Source organism: Phaseolus vulgaris, chromosome 2, assembly GCF_000499845.2.
Source record: "Phaseolus vulgaris cultivar G19833 chromosome 2, P. vulgaris v2.0, whole genome shotgun sequence".
Taxonomy (NCBI): Eukaryota; Viridiplantae; Streptophyta; class Magnoliopsida; order Fabales; family Fabaceae; genus Phaseolus; species Phaseolus vulgaris.
The window spans coordinates 24950053-24970412 of NC_023758.2; the positions used below are offsets into that span (position 1 = coordinate 24950053).

Genomic DNA, 20360 nt, shown 5'->3' on the forward strand with positions numbered 1-20360 from the left:
TATATATATATATGTTTATTGAGTGAGTAAAAATAATAGAAAGACAAATCTAATAAAAAAAAGTCAGTTCATTCAATTTCATGATGTAGTGTTTTACTTAGTATTCTTTCTCGGGAGAGATGCAACATGTAATTTATTTCTTATCAAGAACGTGTTTGTTTGTTTTTAATATTATAAAAAAAAACATCGAAACACATTTATTATACTATAGATGATATATTTAAAGAGAACAGAATATTCAAGATTGTGGGTGTAAGAGTTACGGGAATATTAAAACATTAGGAAGTGACCATGTTATTTTTTTTTAAATCACTAAATAATAAAATTATTTTTATAAATATTTTAATTTTTTAAAACTTTGTACTAACTATATATACTTTTTCCTAAACTTTTAACTACAGTTGTTTAGAAAAAATTCAATATCCAAAATCATGTTCTTATCTTTTTGATAAAACAGTATATTTTGTTTACTTAAAAAATATAGCAAATAAATCTAGCATTCTCAAGTTTTAAAGTGGTAATTTAGAAGAAAAATAATTGAAAGATTTTATTTTTGAAGTTTTAATTTCATTTTAAAATTGATAACTATAGTTCAGTTTCCATGCATCATATTGGTATTTTACACTATCCATATCAACTTGAAATTATTTTCGAAATAAATTTTAAATTAAATTTTCAAAAAATAATATTTTTATCACTTTGTAATTTATAATTAAATGATAATGTGAATATATTTTAATTAAATCCTACAAATCATCTCATTTCAGGAACGGATATTATAATTTAGTATACAAAAATTAAAAGGTTTTGATTATACAAGCATAATTTAGTTTTTCAAAATCATTAGTTGTTTAAAGTTACATAAAATTGATAATTCACTATTACATTAGAGGGAGTATTTCTGATTCATGCATATGTTGTAAATTTTTGCTCCAACATGAGAACATATCAAATCTTATTAATGGACAAACTTTGATAATTATTTCTTACCACCCCTGAATTTCCAAAAGATAAGTTAAAATTTGAAAATAAGTGGAAAGGTTCTTGCTTCAATTTAGTTAAAATTTAGTATTATTAATTTCTTATGTTAATTATTTAAATAGTAAATTTAGTTACTAATATTTTAGATTTTGTCATATTAAATTCTATAATTGGTGCTTTAAAAATGAGAACAATCATGGTAATATATGTCTCCCTTTAAATGTGTTAATGGGGTATGTCTGACATTTTTAAAGGGAATCTTTATCTCATCCAACAAAAAATAAAATAAAAAAGACAAACCCATGGGGCTATGTGTAGCAGTAGCCATGGTTCTTATGAAGAACAAATAAACGAATTTGTACATGAAAATGAAATGATTAGCTAAAAGTAAAGAGAAATTGCAGAGAGAGAAACACAGTTTCTTTTTGCTCACTTATTTACTACTATTATTATTATTATTACTATTATTATTATTATTATTATTATTATTATTTCCGGCAATGAACCTCGTAGACTTTTCCCTCTGTCATCATCATTCTTCTTATTATTCATAAAACTTTTAATCTCTTTTTTCTCTTCTTCACTACACACCATTCCTTCAATTTTCATATTTTTATACCTTTTCCTTCTACCCATTTCAATTTTTTCACCAAGTTTGAAACTTTCCTGCTTTTCAACCACACCCATCTTCTCCTTTTCATTGATTCAGACTTTATGCTTTGCCTCTTCACACGTTCTTAGTCCAGAGTCTTCAAACCACTCACTGGTATATTGATTTGCTCTGTGGTTTTCTCATCTGTGCATTGATGTGTTTGTGTTGCTTGAAAAAGCTGTGGGAATTTGAGTCAGTGAATCATTTGTTTAGCACATGAATGTTTATTGACCAGAGTTTGTGGCCTTGTGTGACTTGTCTGGTTCATGCATTTTCTCAGAACCTGCAATTGTGTTTCTCTGATTGAATTTTTATGAGTGAGCTCTGAAGATAAAACTGTTTTGAGTCATTGGGGATGCTTGTACCACTTGAATGCTTATCTGTCTTTCGGATCAGCATGAAAGCAGTTTTCACATTCTTCTGACTTGTCCTTTTCACTCGAATCTTCAAACAATTCATTGTTTTAGGCAACGTTGAAAGCTATTGTTCTGAATGCTTTACCCATACTAAATTGTTTTCATTGATTAATTTTCACTTTTCATGCTAATTTTGCTTTACATAGGTTACAATTATTACTTATCTAAAAGGCCCAGAGATAGCCGATTAATGATCCTTCATTCCAAATGCAGAAGTTCAGTCCTTGAAATATGTGTGCTCATAGTATCTGAATTGGCATGAAGGCTTACATGTTCTGATGTGAATCAGGATTGGTTGACTACTCATCAAAATTCTGAGTCCTCATTACTACACATCTGCCTTTTTCTTTTCTATATATAGATTGGTTTATATTTATATATATATTTTTTCTTTTTTGGCTTTAAATGAAATCTTATATTTATTTTTAGATGCTATGATCTTCGATGTTTGTGCTATATTTGCGGAATTTCCTTAAACTGGTACCTGATGAAGATATGGCATTGTTTGTAGGGTGCAAACTACAAAGGGTTTAATGAAGTAAGATATGGAAGATGAAATTGAGGACATGGGAGTCTTTTAGTAGTCTGTATTTGTATGGGAGGCTTATTACACTTTTTCGAATTCAATCAGGGGAGGATGGCCAAGAAAGTCCTTACTCGGAAGAGACATCATGGTGGTAGGTGTTGTTCCTTGTATTTTTGAAAAACTTCACTCATGCTAAGAATAATCGTCTTAGGTTTATGCCCCGGCATACTTCACTGAGGGCAGACACACTATAAGGAAGCTCGATTGTCCACTAATTTCCTATGATTCATTCTTGCAAGTGAAAGATGCCAATAGCTAATTCACCTGTGAAATTTGTATTTTACAATATTATAAATGTTATTGATAAGACGAAACAATTGGAAAGTCACATATAGTGTGCAGATTATATATTCGTTAGATAATTTCAATTAATGCAAATTGGTTTTCAGATGAAATCTAATAGAAACAATCTAATTGTAATTGCTGACCACTTTGTTATTTGGAGATATTTTGCTGAATTTCAGGGTTCCCCATTTTTCTCAATATTCATGAATTGTTTAAAGTTGTCGTTTTTTAGAATTTGGTGGCTGATTGTGTTATTATTATATTGTGTCATGTAGGCTTGGAAGCTCCTCGAAATAGTCTAGATCTGCAAGTACAAACACCTCAGAACTTCTGCCCACAACGAAAATTATCAGTATATTCCCTGCCTCTGTTCTGCGTTCTAGTAACAATGACCTTTACGATTTGAGTTTTGAGAATGACCCCTCAAAGTTGTGAGAGTGGAGCTCATGTTAGTGGGCAATTGGGTATTTTAGAAAGCCTCTATGAGTTGTCATTCATCTCTTCAACTAAGTATAAACATTGTTTCATCTCCACAAACGACGGTTTCATGAATTTGATTGATTTTCCCTTCATTTAATTGACTGATTGTATAATGTCGAGCATAGTTCTGATTTTGTTATACCACTTTTCATCGTATTTTTTATTCTAATACGTGGTGGTAAACTCATAAGGTTGCATTTTCCACTCCCATCTACAGAGCAGCAAAGTTAACTTTATTTGTTTCTAATCTCTTCTCATCCTTGGCTCAATCTCTGATTTTGAATTTTCAGTGCAATTATCAAGTAGAAGAAGAGGGCAGGCCGGAGAATAATCGTTATTCAAATGTGGGTTCAATGAAAAAACTGATCAACGAGGAGCTATCCAAACAATCAAGCACCAGGCAAAATGCGCCAAGCCTTGTTGCAAGGTTGATGGGGATAGATACGATGCCATTAGACACTAAATATGTTGTCCCATCAGATAAAAGAATAAGTGAAAACGTGGGGAAAAAGTCTTCAGAGAAAGGAGTGAGTCGAAGGGGTTCATCAGTTAGTTGGGGTTCTTCCAACTTTAATTCTTCGAGCCAGATGGATTTTGAGTCATTATACGAAGACATGGATGTTGTTGATGATGATGGATGGAACAAGAGCTTTGGAGAACAAAGGCGGCGGGATCATCCTCAGGATGAGGAACTACAGAAATTCAAGAAAGAGTTTGAAGCATATCAAGCAGCAAGGTTTCTCGAGTGTTCGAAGGTTGCTGAAATTGGTAGTGTTCCTAGACGATTGTTTGTTCAACAAAACCTGAACAAGGAAAAGGTGGTTCATAATGAGTTACTTTTACAAAGAGCAGCAGCAGGGAAACTTGCAGATCTTGACAGCCATTCATTCAAAACACCACCACCTGAAAGTTATGGTTCAGAATATCGTGGTGACATGATGGAGTTAGTCCCAGCTACGCAAAGGAAAACCTTTCCTCCTAGGAGCAGAACACTAAGTAGAGACTTTGAGGAGTCCTTATTGATGAAATCTTGCAACAGATTAGACACGTCTGCTTCTCCCACTAGGATAGTTATCTTGAAGCCTGGTCCTGATAGCATTTGCAACCATGAAGAGAATTGGACCATTTCGACAGGAACTATACAAGGGAGAAATAGTATAGAAGATTTTCTTGAAGAGGTGAAAGAGCGTTTGAAATGTGAACTGCAAGGGAAAATTGTCAAAAAGGTTTCTGTGGTTCGAGGGAGTGGAATTGAAACACCTTACAATGAAAAACCATCTGATACTAAACTAATAGCCCGACATATAGTAAAGCAAGTCAGAGAAAGTACGACTAGAGATGCTGACACAAATTTACTCCCCTCAGAATCAACAGGGTCGTTCAAAAGTGAAATGCAATTCAATGGACCAACTTCCCCAGAAATTATCAGCAGAGATACCCGGAAGTTCTTGTCAGATAGGCTAAGAAATGTTGTGAGAAGTGAAGCACATGCTGACTTTCCCGAGGGAAAATCAAGGTCACTTGCATTAGACAGCCATAAAGCTGGACTAAAGCAAGTGGGGGATATTATGAAGTACGCAAGTAATTGGGAAATTTCCAAAGAGGAGGCAGAAATACAAACAGGTTCTTTCAGACATGAACTGGATCAAAATATATTTCTGCACAAGGAGTTGTCCCCAAGGAATCTTGTAAGATCCTTGTCTGCTCCTGTATCACGATCAGGAACATCATTTGGGAAGCTTCTTCTGGAGGACCGCCACATTTTAACTGGTGCTCAGATTCGGAGGAAGCTTGAAGCTGTTGAAACTATGTCCGTTGATGTCAAGAAACGGAAAAAGGACAGATTTAATATTAAGGAACGAGTGTCCAATTTTAGATATAATCTTGCTTTAAGAGGGAGGCTTTTTGGTAGAAGGGTTCAATCAATGGTGGAATCACGTGGCAATGAGTATGGTCCCATGGTGAGAGATTTCACAAGTGGACCAACAGTTCTTATGAACTGCGGTGAGCGGCACGTAAGTTTGCCATATATTTTTTTACCATTCTCAATGATGAACTTTGTTTTTCTCTTATTATATTTCCTATATAGTTATCTAATGACCAGATTTTCTGTTACGTGCTCTTTAGGAGAACTCCACTGAGGTACCTCCTAGTCCTGCATCTGTGTGCAGCAGCAGCATTCATGAAGACCTTTGGAGGCGGACTGAATATTTAAGTCCAATATCAACTCCTGATGTGTCTTCAAGAGATGATAATGTTGTGCCCCAGGTTTTCAGGGATATCAGCTCTGGTTTGAATGGTATGATATAATTCTAACTTTCATGCATGAGAAATGCTATCATAGACTTGATTCATGATAAGGTAGTTTATTATGGTTTTACTCATGTGCAATATGAAGTTATATCAACGAAGAACCTTTATTATTTTTCAAATGACTAGTGAACTGGCTTGCAAGATCAGAGTTTTGGTTTACATGATCACCTCAGCTTTCCATCCTAGGATAAGTTGCTTCAAGGGCTATACAATTTCTGTTGTTGCTACCAGTCAAAACTTGGGCTCTGTTTTTTTTTTTTTTCTTTTTTTTCAAACTTTTTCTTTCATTCACCATATGAATCGTTTTGATACATCTTATAAAACCCAAATTTTTTACAAACTGGATGTGTTAACTGTTAAGTTGGTCAGTTGGCATAACTACGGGGTGAGGTCAACAAAAGAAGTGCAATTTCTTGGCTTCAGTATAGAACAATTAGCTTAGTAAAAGACTTTTGTTAAGTCATGGAATTTGATTTGAATGTCGTGAATATTATAGACAGATTCAGATATCAACCTTTGGCTTGATTTGTTTTTGGTGTTGCTGTATAAGAGATGAGAAAAGTGTTCCGGGTATGAAATGTTGGTGACAGAAAAAAAGATGATTTTTCCTTAGATATCAAATTCTTGCTAATAGATCTCTTTGCTTGTTGATGATGTGACAGAACTAAGGAGGCAACTCAATCAACTCGAGTCTGATGGTCCTGATGACTTCACTATAAAACAGGAGGCCGCTGAGTCTGACTTGGACCAATTAGAGGATCCAGCAGAATCTTACATAAGAGATCTACTTGTTGCTTCTGGACTGTACTTTGGTTCATGGGATAAGTCTTTATTAAGAGGGGACACATTTGCAAAACCTATTGGCAACACAGTTTATGAAGAAGTGGAAGAATCTCGCAGGAAATGGGTCAAGGAAAATGATGACAGCTGTATGAAGGATCAGAATGAGAATAAGCTAGACCACAAAGTTTTACTTGATTTGTTAAATGAGGCACTTTCAGTTGTTCTTGGACCTCCATTGACATTGTCTAGATTCAGAAGGAATTTAAGTAACTCTTCCATGTTGCCACCTTCTGGAAAGGAACTATTGAACTTAGTGTGGGACATTATCCGTGTTTCTTTATATCCTCCATCTGACATATCTACTTATTCACTTGATACTTTGGTGGCTCAACACCTAGGATCCATCCCTTGGTCTGAATTAATACATGACGAGATCAATATTTTGGAAAGAGATATAGAATGTCTAATAACTGATGATCTGGTTGAAGAACTCACAAAGGATATATATTCTAAGATGAAGTGAGAAGTACCATTTTACATTATCATTGTGACAATAAAGAATCCTGCACATGGAGCAAGGCTTATACATGATTACTGAAATTGGAAGATAACCACTTAATTGATATTGATGTGTATATATATAGTAGTTGGTGTGAGTGTTTGTTATAGGGCATTGAGTTGCGACAATACATACTGTACATGAGTGGCATGAGTTTCTAGGTTTATTTTTTTGCTAAGCAGAAAATTGATTGATGGTTGTAGTTATAATATATTTTTTCAGCTTGGGAAATGTGTTACAAGTAGTTATTGAGAGTCAAATACCAATAATTAATTATGTGAGAGGCATCTGCCTCTGCCACGTATCATGAATGAAAGTCAAATTTGATTCAGTTTTGATACAGGATGGTAACAGTTCTTTGACATTGTTACTAAAAACGTAATGAATTCGTGTGCTAGATAGTAACTTGCTCCATTGAAATAGACTTATCTAGATGTTCAGACTTGAAAATGTTTAACATGCCACTTTGTTTGTCCCTCTGTCAGACCTTCTATATGTGAAAATCCATAAAGTGGATATGCATAATCAACAAAAAATTTCCATAATTTGCGGATGATTTCATGTTCTAATGCATACTGAAAAATGAGAATGTTTCAGGTGTCTCAAACATAACCTTAACTCAAAATACAACTAGGCATTTACATCAGTGCAAATTCCACAACTTAGAATTTTAAGTTTATAGTAGTAGTTGTTGAACCTGATAATTACTCATTAAAGCATGCATTTACATAAGATAAACTATCCTTGTTGAAGCATGTAAGACTAACAATGAAAAGTGAGGCAAATGAGTTAAAATTGTGTGTTTTTGATTCTGCATTTCCCAAAGCAAAATAATGTCTCTAGCTGTCTTACAACATGAGGGAAGGAAATAAAGTGTTGCGGGGCCTTAGATTTTTGATGTGTTGGAAAAGGCGGCGCACAAGCACAGACAGACATGTGAGCTTATGTCACTCCAGTCAATTGCTACTTTGGCTTATGGATACCTTTGCTCAACAGCACAACCACATGATCAAGGGTACGGATTCCCCTAACTCAAGGACCAGGGACACATTTTCTTTCCTAAAAATATTGTTTGTTTATAATTTTATTTTTAAAAGACATTTCACTAAATTAGAAAGATAGAAATATATAAATTATTTTTCACCTTCATTTTTGATAAACAACTATATTAGGAACAATTTGTTATAAATAATTGATTTTTTTTAACTTTTTTCTTATCAAGTGTCCACCTTTTCTGCTTTACCTTTCAGCATTCAACTACATCATATATACTTAACTTTTTATTATTATTTACTTTTGTTAGTTTTTTAGAATTTTTTGAAATATTATCGATGGTATTTTCATATTTAAGATTTACTGAGCATATACTTATTATTTTATTTTTAGTTGAGAAAGATATTATTTTGTTTTTTTTATCAGTAACTTCACTTTTTTTTCCTTGTTATTTTTATAATTAAAACGTATAGTTTCTCTCACTTTGTCTGTCTATTTTTAGGTAAAGTAGTATCTACTGTTTTTAATTGTATTATCACAGTTTACAATTTAGATAAAAAAAATTAAAAAAGAAAAAAAATATTTTTTATAAGTTGAAGTTAGTTTATGGATAAGTTATAATTTTTTTATATATAATTTCTCTAATTTGTTAAACTTAATTTCTTTCGGAAAACTCTAAAATATGTTTCATCATATATAACCTTTGATCCATAAAAAAATATCAATAACATAATAGAAGTAAATCTGGGTTCTTTATGTAAAGATGATTACTTGTATCTGTTATAGAAAATGATAATATAATAAATCTCTTCAACTTTTCATGTAATTAGTTTATCATATTGCAGATAATTTCCTTAATAACTTTAGTGTCTAATATATTTATAGGTTAATATATTATAAATATCTCAAATGATTTTTTTTAAAATGTTTACAGATTAATATATTATAAATATCATGTGTGTTTAATTATGAAATTTTAAGAAACAAACACTCCAGTGTTGTGTCTGTGTTGAACATCGAAACACTCTGTACAAAACTTTCTCCGCCGTTTGCTTCCGCCAAAGCAGATCAAAAGGCAAGTCTCACGCGCTGTGTTTGCGTTTTTCGTTCTCTTAATCTTTCGAACTCCTTGTTCGTTTTGTGTCTGATGCATGAAATTGGGTGTTTACATGAAATTCCTTCAATTTCACTTCTTTTCTGTTCTGTTATTAATTGAGGATTTAGGTCAATTTATTCAGCATTCTGTCTTATATTAGTTGTTAGGACATTGTTGGTTGTTATGTATTAGATTTAGCAGTGTTAACTCCTGGAAACAGAAGGAGGCAATGAAGATTGATTTGGCGCAATTTATTTGATTTATTTTTTTTACTTGAATTGGCTTTTATGGGTTTTAGGGTTACTCACAGGGAGATGAATTATTGACCCATGCTATGTGCTATTCTCCATTGTTTATATTTCAAGAACCTTTGCGTTGACATTACTGGCACCAGGTTGTAAACACAAAGCATTGGAAGAACTCAATCGCCTTATGAAGACTGTAGGAGTAAGCTCCTGTGAAGTGATATTGTCTCTATAACAAAATTATAGTGGAAAGTAAGAATCCATCCTCTCTGTGAGTCTGTTCTCTGTTAAATACACTGACAAATATATTTTCATTTTCTGTTGTTCCCTCTTTTTTCTTTTGTCATCTAAGTTCTAGTGAGTTTTGGTAATCCCATCACGATTCCTTTTTTTTTTGTTCATTCTTTGTTTTTTGTTTAAAGTTTTGCAGTTTTATTTTATTTTTGATCAGTTATATATGTGTAGTGTAAGTTATTTAACTTGTATTCATAATCTTCAAAACAATATGGTCACGTTGTTGTGCGCTATTGGAGCTAGCTGCTCCTAACTGCTGTTTGGAATTGATAACTATGAGTGCTGAGCATAAGAAAAACAATTGTTTTTTTTGTCAGGATGATTGAATTCTCAATAAGCAATGTCAGATATACTTATGTGCATGATCAGAAATATTCCTCTGAAGTTGTTGACATACACCATATAATTTCGAGGAGGAGTAATGCAAAATATTTTTTTGTGTATGCCACAACACTTCTTCTATTAGCATGTGCCTTGTATCTGTATGTTCAAAAGGTATGTCTTCCAACTTTTTTGTTTTTCAATGACTCAAGGATTTCAAATATTGTGGTTTTTACCTTTACTTCATTACATTTCTTCCATTAACAGGAAAAATCAATTAGTCTTGTGTATTGCAGCTTTCTTTTTGACATTTTTCTTGTGAAGTCATTACTTGGGAAGCCAATCAAGAAAGGTGAGGACCTTACTAGCAGGGTTTTGTATTATGAAAGATTAACTATTATTTTTATTTTAACTTGGAATAGAAAATATATTAATTTAATAATGCATGTTTTAATTTTAAAACTTTATTTTGTCATTTTCACATTGTTTGTAATTTTGCTTGCAGAATCTGTTGTGATTATGCCGGCTTTTGGAGTACAGCTTGAGACTCATTATGTGAGGTAATGCTTTTTTGTAGATTGGTTTTCAGTTAACATTCAACATTAATTAAGAGCTCCTGTAAAGCCTAATGTATAATACATTTTGTTTTGTAAAGGAAATTGTGCTCTGTAATTGTTATCTTTCAAAGAAAAGGAAACCTTGTGCCAGTTTAGGGCTCTTTTGGTTGTTCATACTTGAAAAACAAATTAGAATGTACTTCTTTTGATTGTTTCTTATCTGCCATGGATATTTGAATTTTAAATCACATACATATTCATGATGAAAATATCTTAATTCATAGTCTTGTTTTCGCTGACAGATTATATCGAACTTGTTTTCTGCTCGTTTAACTAGTATCTTTTATGTCCTTTGTAATGACCATTGTAACCCAAGCATGGTTTTTCCATATTCAATACACTTAAATACTTATTTTTCCTTTGGATACTTTGCTGTAGTGGAAAAGTCGTGCGATATTTCGTTCCCATTGACAAGATTCTGAAACCGGTTCTAGTAGAATGTCTGACTCCAGTGACTTGTTATTGGACTCTTTCAATGATTATTCGTGGGGAATCAGAAATGGTGTTAGTTTTCAAGGTGAGTTGCTTTCCATCTAACTAGTTTTCAGGTTCTCAAATTTTTTCACTATTAAAGATGGAAGGACTACTGCTTGATTTTTGAGAACTAAAACCATAAGAAGAATTAATAGCTTAAGAATTCATTTAACTTGGGCATCATTTTGACGGTTTTTATGAGGTCTTTTTACCCACTAAAGAAGGATTTTTAAATCTGTTTTGCTAGAACTTACGCCCTCCAGTGAAAATATTGGTCCATGTCTGGAAGGCTCTGTGTGCTGCAACTGGTAGTAAAGAAGAGACTTGTGCTCATGCAGAATGAATAATTGACTCTGCTTTGGTTTTTATACTGGTTCTTATACCCCATCAATTTAGGCTTGTGTTTGAATGAGTGTTCTGTCACATTGAATGCCAATTCTGTAGGAGAGAAGATTAGGTTCATCATTCATTGATCCTTCACTATTTTTTTTTCCTTAACCAATAAATAAATAATAATCTATACATTAAAAACACATAATAAAGCAACCTAGAAATATATTTAAATGATATTTTAAGTTTGACTAACACGCAGCTATTATCATTTTTGTAAATTTTATCATCCAATTTTTTCATACATTTGATCATCATATTTTTGTTTTAATATTTCACACATTCGGCTGCTCTATTAATTTCTAGCTGTCCATGTCATTAATAATAGAATAAAAATAATAAACGACATTGGAACAATTTCAATTTACAAAGAGAGAAGTATTAACGTCATTTCAGTTTTTCACCTTTTTTTATTAGTTAGTACATTGTTATATATTTAACTAGTTAGTAATCCCGTATATACGGAATGATTATATTTTTATGCATATGATTGTATTTGTTTATACATTTTATTGTTGGTGAAATATGAAAAATGAATTTTTTTTTGTAAAATGTGAAAAAAATATCAAATAGTAAGATTCGTGAAATGATGATTATTAAATAGAAATCATGTAATTAAGTCTTTAAATTTACAATTACAAAGTTCCGTCAAGATTTTTTTAAAATTCAATATTAGAAATATATACAATTATAGATGAAATGGGTTGGTGGGAATTTTGTGCTGCGTTCACATATACTTAATTGAGAATCTCGATGTACAATATCAGGTAATGTTATATGTTTCATAAAATTAGACATTCAACGAATTGCACAAGGAACTAATCAAGTTAGAATGGATGAAATAAATTATTAGTTTTTTTTATTCAGAAATAATCAGTTTGAAATTGAGTAACATCACTACCAGATTTGAACTATTTTTTAGTCATTTTCATTTTTAAAATTTTAAAATAAACAAGAATTCATTTGAGGTCAATGTGTAAATTATTTTTATTTACTTGTAAATTATTTTTATTTACCTATTATTTTTTTTATTTTTTTTTATAAGAGATGCATTTGATCGTTAACTTGTTTTTCACATAATTTTATATTAACTATTGCTTAAGCTAGCCATGTATAGAATACATTTTTATTTCATATCACTAAATTATATTAGAAGTAAAATCTGATATGTGGGATGATAAGGAAGCCAAGGCTGAGCAGGAGAGGCTACAAGCGAAAGTCTGAGCTGAGCAAGAGCTTATGTAGGATCACCTGGTGGTAGAAATTAAGGCCTATCGAGTAGCTATGGAGGAGAACGCGCAAACCAATGAGGAGTTGTGCAAAACCAATGAGGAATTATGCAAGAGTCTGCACCATCGTGCCCAACGTTCAACCAAGAAACGATCTCTAAACTTGCCAGCGAGAGATAGTCTCAAACTTCGAAGGAAATCATAAATGAGCCCGTGCCAGCTCATTACATCACGCCCAAGATCGTCTTTTTCACAGGGATAGAAGACCATGAAAATCATCTAACGGTATTCAATGCTCAGATGATTATTTATGAAGGAACAAATGTCATCCAATGTAAAGTGTTCATGGACACTTTTACAGGTACAACCCTACAATGGTTCAGCAGGATCCCTGATGGTTAGATCATCTTTTTCTCTCAGTTTTTTCAGGATGTTTAGAGAGCAGTTCTCCGTCAACAAGGTCAAACTCCCGAGGATGTATGACCTTTTTGGCATGAGATAATAAAGGGAGGGAGATCTGTTGAAGGATTACCTAAATAGGTTCAGTGCGTTTATGGTAAGACTTCAAACGCATGATGAAGATATGATGATCACGACTTTTGAGCAAGAGATTGTGGTGGTACCATTTAACGACTTGTTAATAAGAAATCCAATAGACATTTTTCAAGGTATGAGAACGAGTTCTCACCCACATTGAAGCAGAGGAGACCGTGGTCAGAAAGAACAACAACTCGCATTTAAGGCAACCTAGGCCTAAGGAAAGCAGCTGAGCCCGACCCTTGCGAGTCAATGAAACCTCAGTTGAGAAAAGAACGAACTCGAGGTACATGTCATATATAGCCAAGAGAGACGAGCCCAAGACATGCCAGGGAAGAGTCAACAACTCAACCCAAATTTTGAGTGTCCTACAAAGAATTGTTGAGCATGCCAGGGGTAACAGACAAGCTCGAGTTTCCCCAGAAGACAGATCGGAATCTGGGATCACGAAGAGATGCATGGTGTGAGTTCCACAAAGCATTTGGGCATAATGTCGAGCGATGCATAGCTTTGGACCACCAACTGGCTAGCTTGGTGAAGGAGGGGTTCCTGAAGGAGTATCTTGAGGCTGACCAGGAAGAGCGAAAAGGAGAGGTCATTCTCAGGGACCAAGCACATGAGACACCGATCTATGAAAACTTGAATACCATTTTAGGAGGATTTTCGAGAGGAGGAAACTTTGCTTCCAAATGTAAACAATATGCGCAATCATTGATGTCCCTGGAGGCGAGGAAACCTGATCATCCACCAGAGCCCACTCTCTGCTTCACGAGCTCCAACCTGGAAGACGTGGTTCCTCACGAGGATGATCCAGTGATGATATCGGTTGTCACCGTAGGAAGGAAGGTGCACAAAGTCTTGATTGATCAAGAAAGCTCGACTGATGTGATGTTCTAGGGAACATTCACTAGCTTGCAGTTGTCCCCCGACCAGTTGAGGCCATACAATGGGTGCTTGGTCGGATTCGTAGGAGATTAGGTGGAAATACGAGAGTATGTTGAGCTAAGGACGTCCTTCTCTGACAACATCGGGACCAAGACGATTACCATCAGGTACATCGTTGTTAACGCATTCTCTGCTTACAATTTGCTTTTGGGGCGACCTTTCCTAAACAGGTTAGGTGCAATAGTCTCAACGGTCCACATGGAGATGAAGTTGCCTTCTCTTGAGGGAGAAGTGATTATCATAAAGTGTGATCAAAAGACAACACAAAAATGTTACGAGAGTAGCCTGAAGAATAAAAAAGGAACTTACGCAATCACTGTTCAGGCAGGAGAGCCAAAATGGTTTGTGGAGGCCGAAGCCGTCAATGAGAGGCAATCTGGACCTACTGGAGAGGTCCAGGAAAGGGAGATAAAAGGGAAGAAGTTCAAGCTTGGCACCTCGTTGTGCAAGGAGCTAAAGGATAAGATAGCCAATGTAATATTAGAGAATATGAATGCTTTCGCATGGTCATCCGCGGACATGCCCAGGATAAACCCAAACTTCCTATGTCGTCGACTTACCATGGATGAGAGAGTCAAGTTCGTGGTCTAGAGGAGAAGGAAGTTCAACAAGGATAAGCGCTTCGTCATCCGAGAGGAAACTCGAAAGCTGTTGGTTGTTGGCCACGTAAGGGAGATCCAATACCCGGAGTGGCTGACAAACATTGTGTTGATAAAGAAGGCCAACGAAAAGTGGAGGATGTGTGTCAACTTCACTAACCTAAACAAGGCTTGTCCCAAGGATTCGTACCCGCTACCGAGCATAGACTCCTTGGTGGACAACGCCTCGGGTTGTCGGTTGTTAAGCTTCCTGGATGTGTTTTTGGGATACAACCAGATTTGTATGCACCCGAAAGACGAGATTAAGACAACCTTTATGGTCAAGTTGACCGCTACTGCTACAAGGTCATGCCCTTTGGTCTTAAAAACGTTGACATTACCTATCAAAGGTTGATGGACCGAATCCTCGCCTCGATGCTTGGGTGAAACGTACAGGCATATGTAGATGACATGGTCGTCACGTCAGAAGAGAAGGACCAACATATTGCCAACCTGAAAGAGCTATTAAGAACAATAACAAAGTACAATTTGAAGATTAATCCAAATAGGTGTGTATTTGGGGTGAAAGCTGGGAAGTTCCTTGGTTTCTTGCTAACTGAAAGGGACATAGATGATGGAAAAACGCACGCGGAAACAACACACATAATCACAAATCAACTGTAGAAAAATAAACGACACAAGATTTAACGTGGTTCGGTCGCCAACTGCAACCTACATCCACACGGGCAACTATTAGGTTTTCATTATATCCTGTTGCACACCAATTACAAGTACAATAATCTCTTTAAATAGAGATAAATAGAGATAATAAAGGGACCCAATAATTAAGCCCACTCACTAAAACATGGTGTCTACTCAGCCCAACTCAATTGGTCCTGGCTTCATACCCAACAATCTCCCACTTGAAGTCACGGAACAATGTTCACCTGCGCTCCAACTATGTACATGGTGTCTTGTCAGCCCAATCTAATTGGTCTTGACTTCATACCCAACAATCTCCCACTTAAAGTCACGGAACAATGTTCACCTGCGCTTCAACTGTGTACATGTACTTCTGTAATCTGTCGACGGAACTCAATGTTCCACATCTAGTTGCCACCAACCTTCTTAATCATTTTGAAGACTTCGTTAAAACTCCCCTGAGTCTCAACACGTCAGTCACTGACCCGTTCTCTATTCCTACCGACTCCCACTTACAGGAACTGTCGGATCCTGAAACAACCTGAGAACAAACACTCTCTATATACTCGTTCTTTGTTCATACCGACTCCCACTTACAGGAACTGCCGGATTCTGGAACAACCTGAGAACAAACACTCTCCATATTCCCGTTCTCTGTTCCTACTGACTCCTACTTACAGGAACTGCCAGATCCTGGAACAACCTGAGAACAAACACTCTCCATATTCAACAAGAAAATTTCTGGAGAAGTTTCAATCGCTGGAATACTGGTTCTCCTAACCCACTGTCGTCTAGGAACCTCAGCTGAAGCACAACCCGTGCTCCCACTGCCACAAGTACCTCTGACTGGTCTACCTGAACCTTTCCATGCTCGTTCATCCTGAATCTGACATGTGGCTCTTGGTTTCTCTCTTGTAAAGACAACCCTCTTCTGCGCACGAGATTCTGTGAACCGGACTTTGTTTATCTTCTGAACTAGGATGGTCACTCCCTCAGACACGGTAATCTGACTATATACAACGAACCTCTCTTTCTTTCGCAGGCCATGACAAGATTTCCCTTGACGACCTTCCACTGCTGATTTTCAAACTTCACTTCATGTCCCTGTTCGTCCAACTGCTTAACAGAAATCAAACTTTTCCTCAAGCTTGGAACAACTCTGACGTCCTTCAAAGTCCAAAAACCAACTGGTGTCTTCAACACTATGTCACCCATGCCCGTAACATCAAGAGTATGTTGTCCACTAGTCTTACCTTTCCAAAGTCTCCAATAACTAGATTCTGCAATGCTTCATAATCCATGACCCAGGAATCCACACTGCTATCCGCGCAACAGACTAAAAGGTCCTCGTCTGCGAAGTCTTCTGCAATGTTGACTTATTTATCATTAGGGCATTGATTCCTGAAATGCCCCACCTCCTTCAGTTCCAACATGTTACACTTGAGCAATCCCGAGTCTTTGACTGACTCTTTCTTTTGTTCTTGCTCCCACTATCTCTGATATTTCTCTCCTCTGATGACATATAGCGATTCACTAGATAATTCCCCAGAACTCCTTCTTTGGACATCCTCGCCAAGAATGAGATCACGAATCTTCTCAAAAGTGAATCAATCAGATCCGCTGAACTGGTAACTACTGTAACTGTTCTGGACCAACTATCAGGCAAAGACAATAACAGTAGTAAAGCTTGAACTTCATCATCGAACTTAATGCCCACTGACGTAAGTCTGGCTAAAATCATATTGATGTGCTCAGTAACTAAACTCGCAAATGCTACAGCCGCAATTTTCACATCTCGTCGATTAATTTCTGCTGATCGGATCTCTAGTGTGTAAACGAACCAAGGCTCTGATACCACTTGATGGGAAAAAACGCACGCGGAAACAACACACATAATCACAAATCAACTGCAAAAAAATAAACGACACAAGATTTAACGTGGTTCTGTCGCCAACTGCAACCTACTTCCACACGGGCAACTATTAGGTTTTCATTATATCCTGTTGCACACCAATTACAAGTACAATAATCTCTTTAAATAGAGATAATAAAGGGACCCAATAATAAAGCCCACTCACTAAAACATGGTGTCTACTCAGCCCAACCCAATTGGTCCTGGCTTCATACCCAACAATAGAGACTAACCCCGACAAATGCACTGCAATCATAAGAATGAAGAGCCCGACCAATGTGAAAAAGGTCCAGTAGTTAACTGGGTGCATCGTCGTCCTGTCTCGCTTCTTGTCAGCCAGTGGCAATAAATGGTATCCTTATTTTCAATGCCGTAAGAAGAACAACCGTTTTGTATAGACCAAAGAATGCGAGGAAGCTCACCAAGTTGAAAGAGTTATTGGTCAGTCCCCCCGTTCTTGGTAAGCCAGTCCCAGGTACCCTTATTCGTCTTTATTTTAATCGGACTGCTCGATCATTTTGCAATATTAAAATAAGGTCCAAAAGCTAATCAACTTTGTGAGTAAGATACTGCAGGGACCGGAAACTCAGTATCAGGTTATCGAGAAAGTTGCCTTAGTTGTGGTGTTTACAACTCGGCAACTTTGCCACTACTTTCAAAGCTTCACCGTGATTGTGATGACCGATCTACCCATTTGCAAGGTCCTTCAAAAGCCTGATATAGTAGGTCGGATGGTCCGTTAGGCGGTGGAGTTATTTGAGTTTGACATACATTATGAACCTAAAGCGTCGATCAAGGGTCAAGTATTTGTTGAATTCATGGTAGAACTTTCATCTGATGACACCCAACTCAATCCCAATGATTTTCAATGGGTTCTTTCGGTAGATGGATCCTCCAATCAGCATTGGAGTGGGGCTGATGTCATTTTAGAGGGACCAAACGGGTTGTTGATCGAGCAAGCCCTGAGGTTCGCGTTCAAGGCGAGTAACAATCAAGCTGAGTATGAAGCCTTGATAGCAATGATGTTACTAGCCAAGGAGTTGGGAGCTTGGAGTTTGTTGGTGAAGAGTGACTCGTTACTTGTCACTGGGCACGTCACGGGTGAGTATTAGGCCAAGGATCTGCAACTAGCCTCATATCTAAGGTATGTAACGATCTTGAAAGCAGCCTTCTCTGTGTTTGACCTCGTTCACGTTCCCAGAGAACAAAACTCTCGAGCAGACTTGTTGTCTAAGTTGACTAGTTCAGGGAAGGAAGGTTGGCAGAGGTCAGTAATTTAGAAGACATTGAAGTCGCCTAGGATAGCTGAAGAAGGACCAACCGAGGTCAGCCTCGTGGAGGTCCTGGGGATCAGCTCAAGAAAAGAAAGAAGGCATCGGTTGATGACTTAGGAGACCTTGAAAGTCCCAAGGATAACTACCTACGGGTTGTTGGGAGATGAGTTTCTTGAGGTTTTGCAGGCCGACACCATAAGAGACTTGGATAGCATCTTACTAGTGTTACCTAGTTGATGAGCTACTTCCTGCCGAGCCTACTAGGTTAAAATGGGTAAGAGGAATGTAGGAAGGTATACCTTAATAAATGATCAACTTTTTCGTCATAACTATACCCACCAAATCCTCAAGCAGAGACATGGTCGAGCTCCATGAAGGTATTTGCGATAATCATATCGGAGGACAAGCTCTCTCGTTGAAGGTCATCCGAATTGGGTATTACTGGCTGACCATGAAAGAGTATTGCGTAAAGTATGCCCAATGCTGTGAACGATGTCAAAAGCACGTTGATTGGTGCCACACACCAACCGAGGAGCTGAGGTCCATTTATAGCCATTGGCCCTTCCATACATGAAGAATAAACATTCTAGGTCCTTTCCCTTTGACGATACGTCAGATACTCATTGTGGCCATTGAATACTTCACCAAGTGGGTTGAAGCTAAACCAGTTGCACAGATAACTGCTCACAAGGTGCAACATTTTGTGTGAAAGAACATTGTGTGTTGTTTTTGGATCCTGAGACACCTAGTTTTCGACAATGGAATCCAATTTGCTAGTCAATACTTGGGTAAGCTATGTTCGGAGCTCGGGATAAAGAAGATATTCGCCTCGGTGAAACACCCTGAGACAAATGGTCAAGTTGAATTAGCTAACAGAGAACTGTTGAGAGGGTTGAATAGGAGGTTGGAGAAGGAAAACATAACTTGGTCAGAGGAAGTTCCCATAATTTTGTGGGCCTATCACACCACCCCTCAGTCAACAACTAAAGAGACGCCCTTCAGTTTGGTGTATGGGACAGACGCCATGATACCAGTAGAGATATAAGAGAGCTCCCCTCAATTCCAAAGCTTCGTTGTTGAGGAATTTAACAAAGGAAGGAAGGTGAACATGAACTTGTTGGATGAGGTGCGTGAACATGCCTGTATTAACTCAGAGGCTTTAAAGAGAAGGGTAGAATTTAGAAAAAATACCAAGACGATACCTCGACAGTTCAAGGTTGTTGACTTGGTAATACGAAAGGCACATCCCTACCAGTTAGAAAACAAATTATCTTCAAAGTGGATTGGCCCGTTTCGCGTAGTTGAAGTTCTCAAAAATGGAGCGTATAGGCGGGAAACCTGGAGGGGGGAGCCATTTCTTGAACGTGAAACATGACAAACCTCAAACTTTATTTGAGTTATGATATTTTGTTTTAATGCTTTCTTTTTTAACAATGCGATGATTAAGGTGATGCTCTTTTTCCTTGAAGGTTTTTTTTAATGAGGTCACCTAGTGATAAATTTATTCTTGAAAGATGGTGCATTAGTTTTGTTGATTTATTTAAGTTAGCACATGATAAGTTAACCTAGCTCGGTGTCAGTACGACTATCCGAACATAGGCGTTGTGTGAGACTAGTTTGTCTAGTGATTCCCTTGATCTAAGTGTAAGGTAAGACGACCTAGCTTGGTGTCAGTGTGACTACTTGAGTATAGGCGTC

At 36.5% G+C, this 20360-nt stretch overlaps 2 protein-coding genes across 6 annotated transcripts; both read left to right on the forward strand.

Annotated features, from left to right (window-relative positions):
* Positions 1-1351: 1351 nt before the first annotated feature.
* LOC137811034 (uncharacterized) lies at positions 1352-7286 on the forward strand. Of its 5 annotated transcripts, none has more exons than XM_068612587.1 (7): positions 1484-1747; positions 2263-2343; positions 2561-2726; positions 3196-3272; positions 3691-5415; positions 5528-5699; positions 6376-7286. In XM_068612587.1, exons 3-7 carry the CDS (start codon positions 2645-2647, stop codon positions 7017-7019), a joined length of 2700 nt encoding a protein of 899 aa, XP_068468688.1. In that variant the 5' UTR covers positions 1484-1747; positions 2263-2343; positions 2561-2644; the 3' UTR covers positions 7020-7286. The 5 variants fall into 5 exon arrangements, with proteins under 5 accessions (XP_068468687.1, XP_068468688.1, XP_068468689.1 ...); XM_068612588.1 differs by having other exon boundaries at positions 1571-1747; positions 2196-2343; XM_068612585.1 differs by having other exon boundaries at positions 1609-1747; positions 2263-2367.
* A 1722-nt stretch (positions 7287-9008) lies between these two features.
* LOC137811035 (uncharacterized) lies at positions 9009-11564 on the forward strand. Its single transcript, XM_068612591.1, has 7 exons — positions 9009-9123; positions 9539-9641; positions 10001-10178; positions 10272-10356; positions 10510-10564; positions 11000-11138; positions 11343-11564. The coding sequence occupies exons 3-7, from the start codon at positions 10002-10004 to the stop codon at positions 11436-11438; spliced, it is 552 nt and encodes a 183-aa protein (XP_068468692.1). The 5' UTR covers positions 9009-9123; positions 9539-9641; position 10001; the 3' UTR covers positions 11439-11564.
* The last annotated feature ends 8796 nt before the right edge of the window (positions 11565-20360 follow it).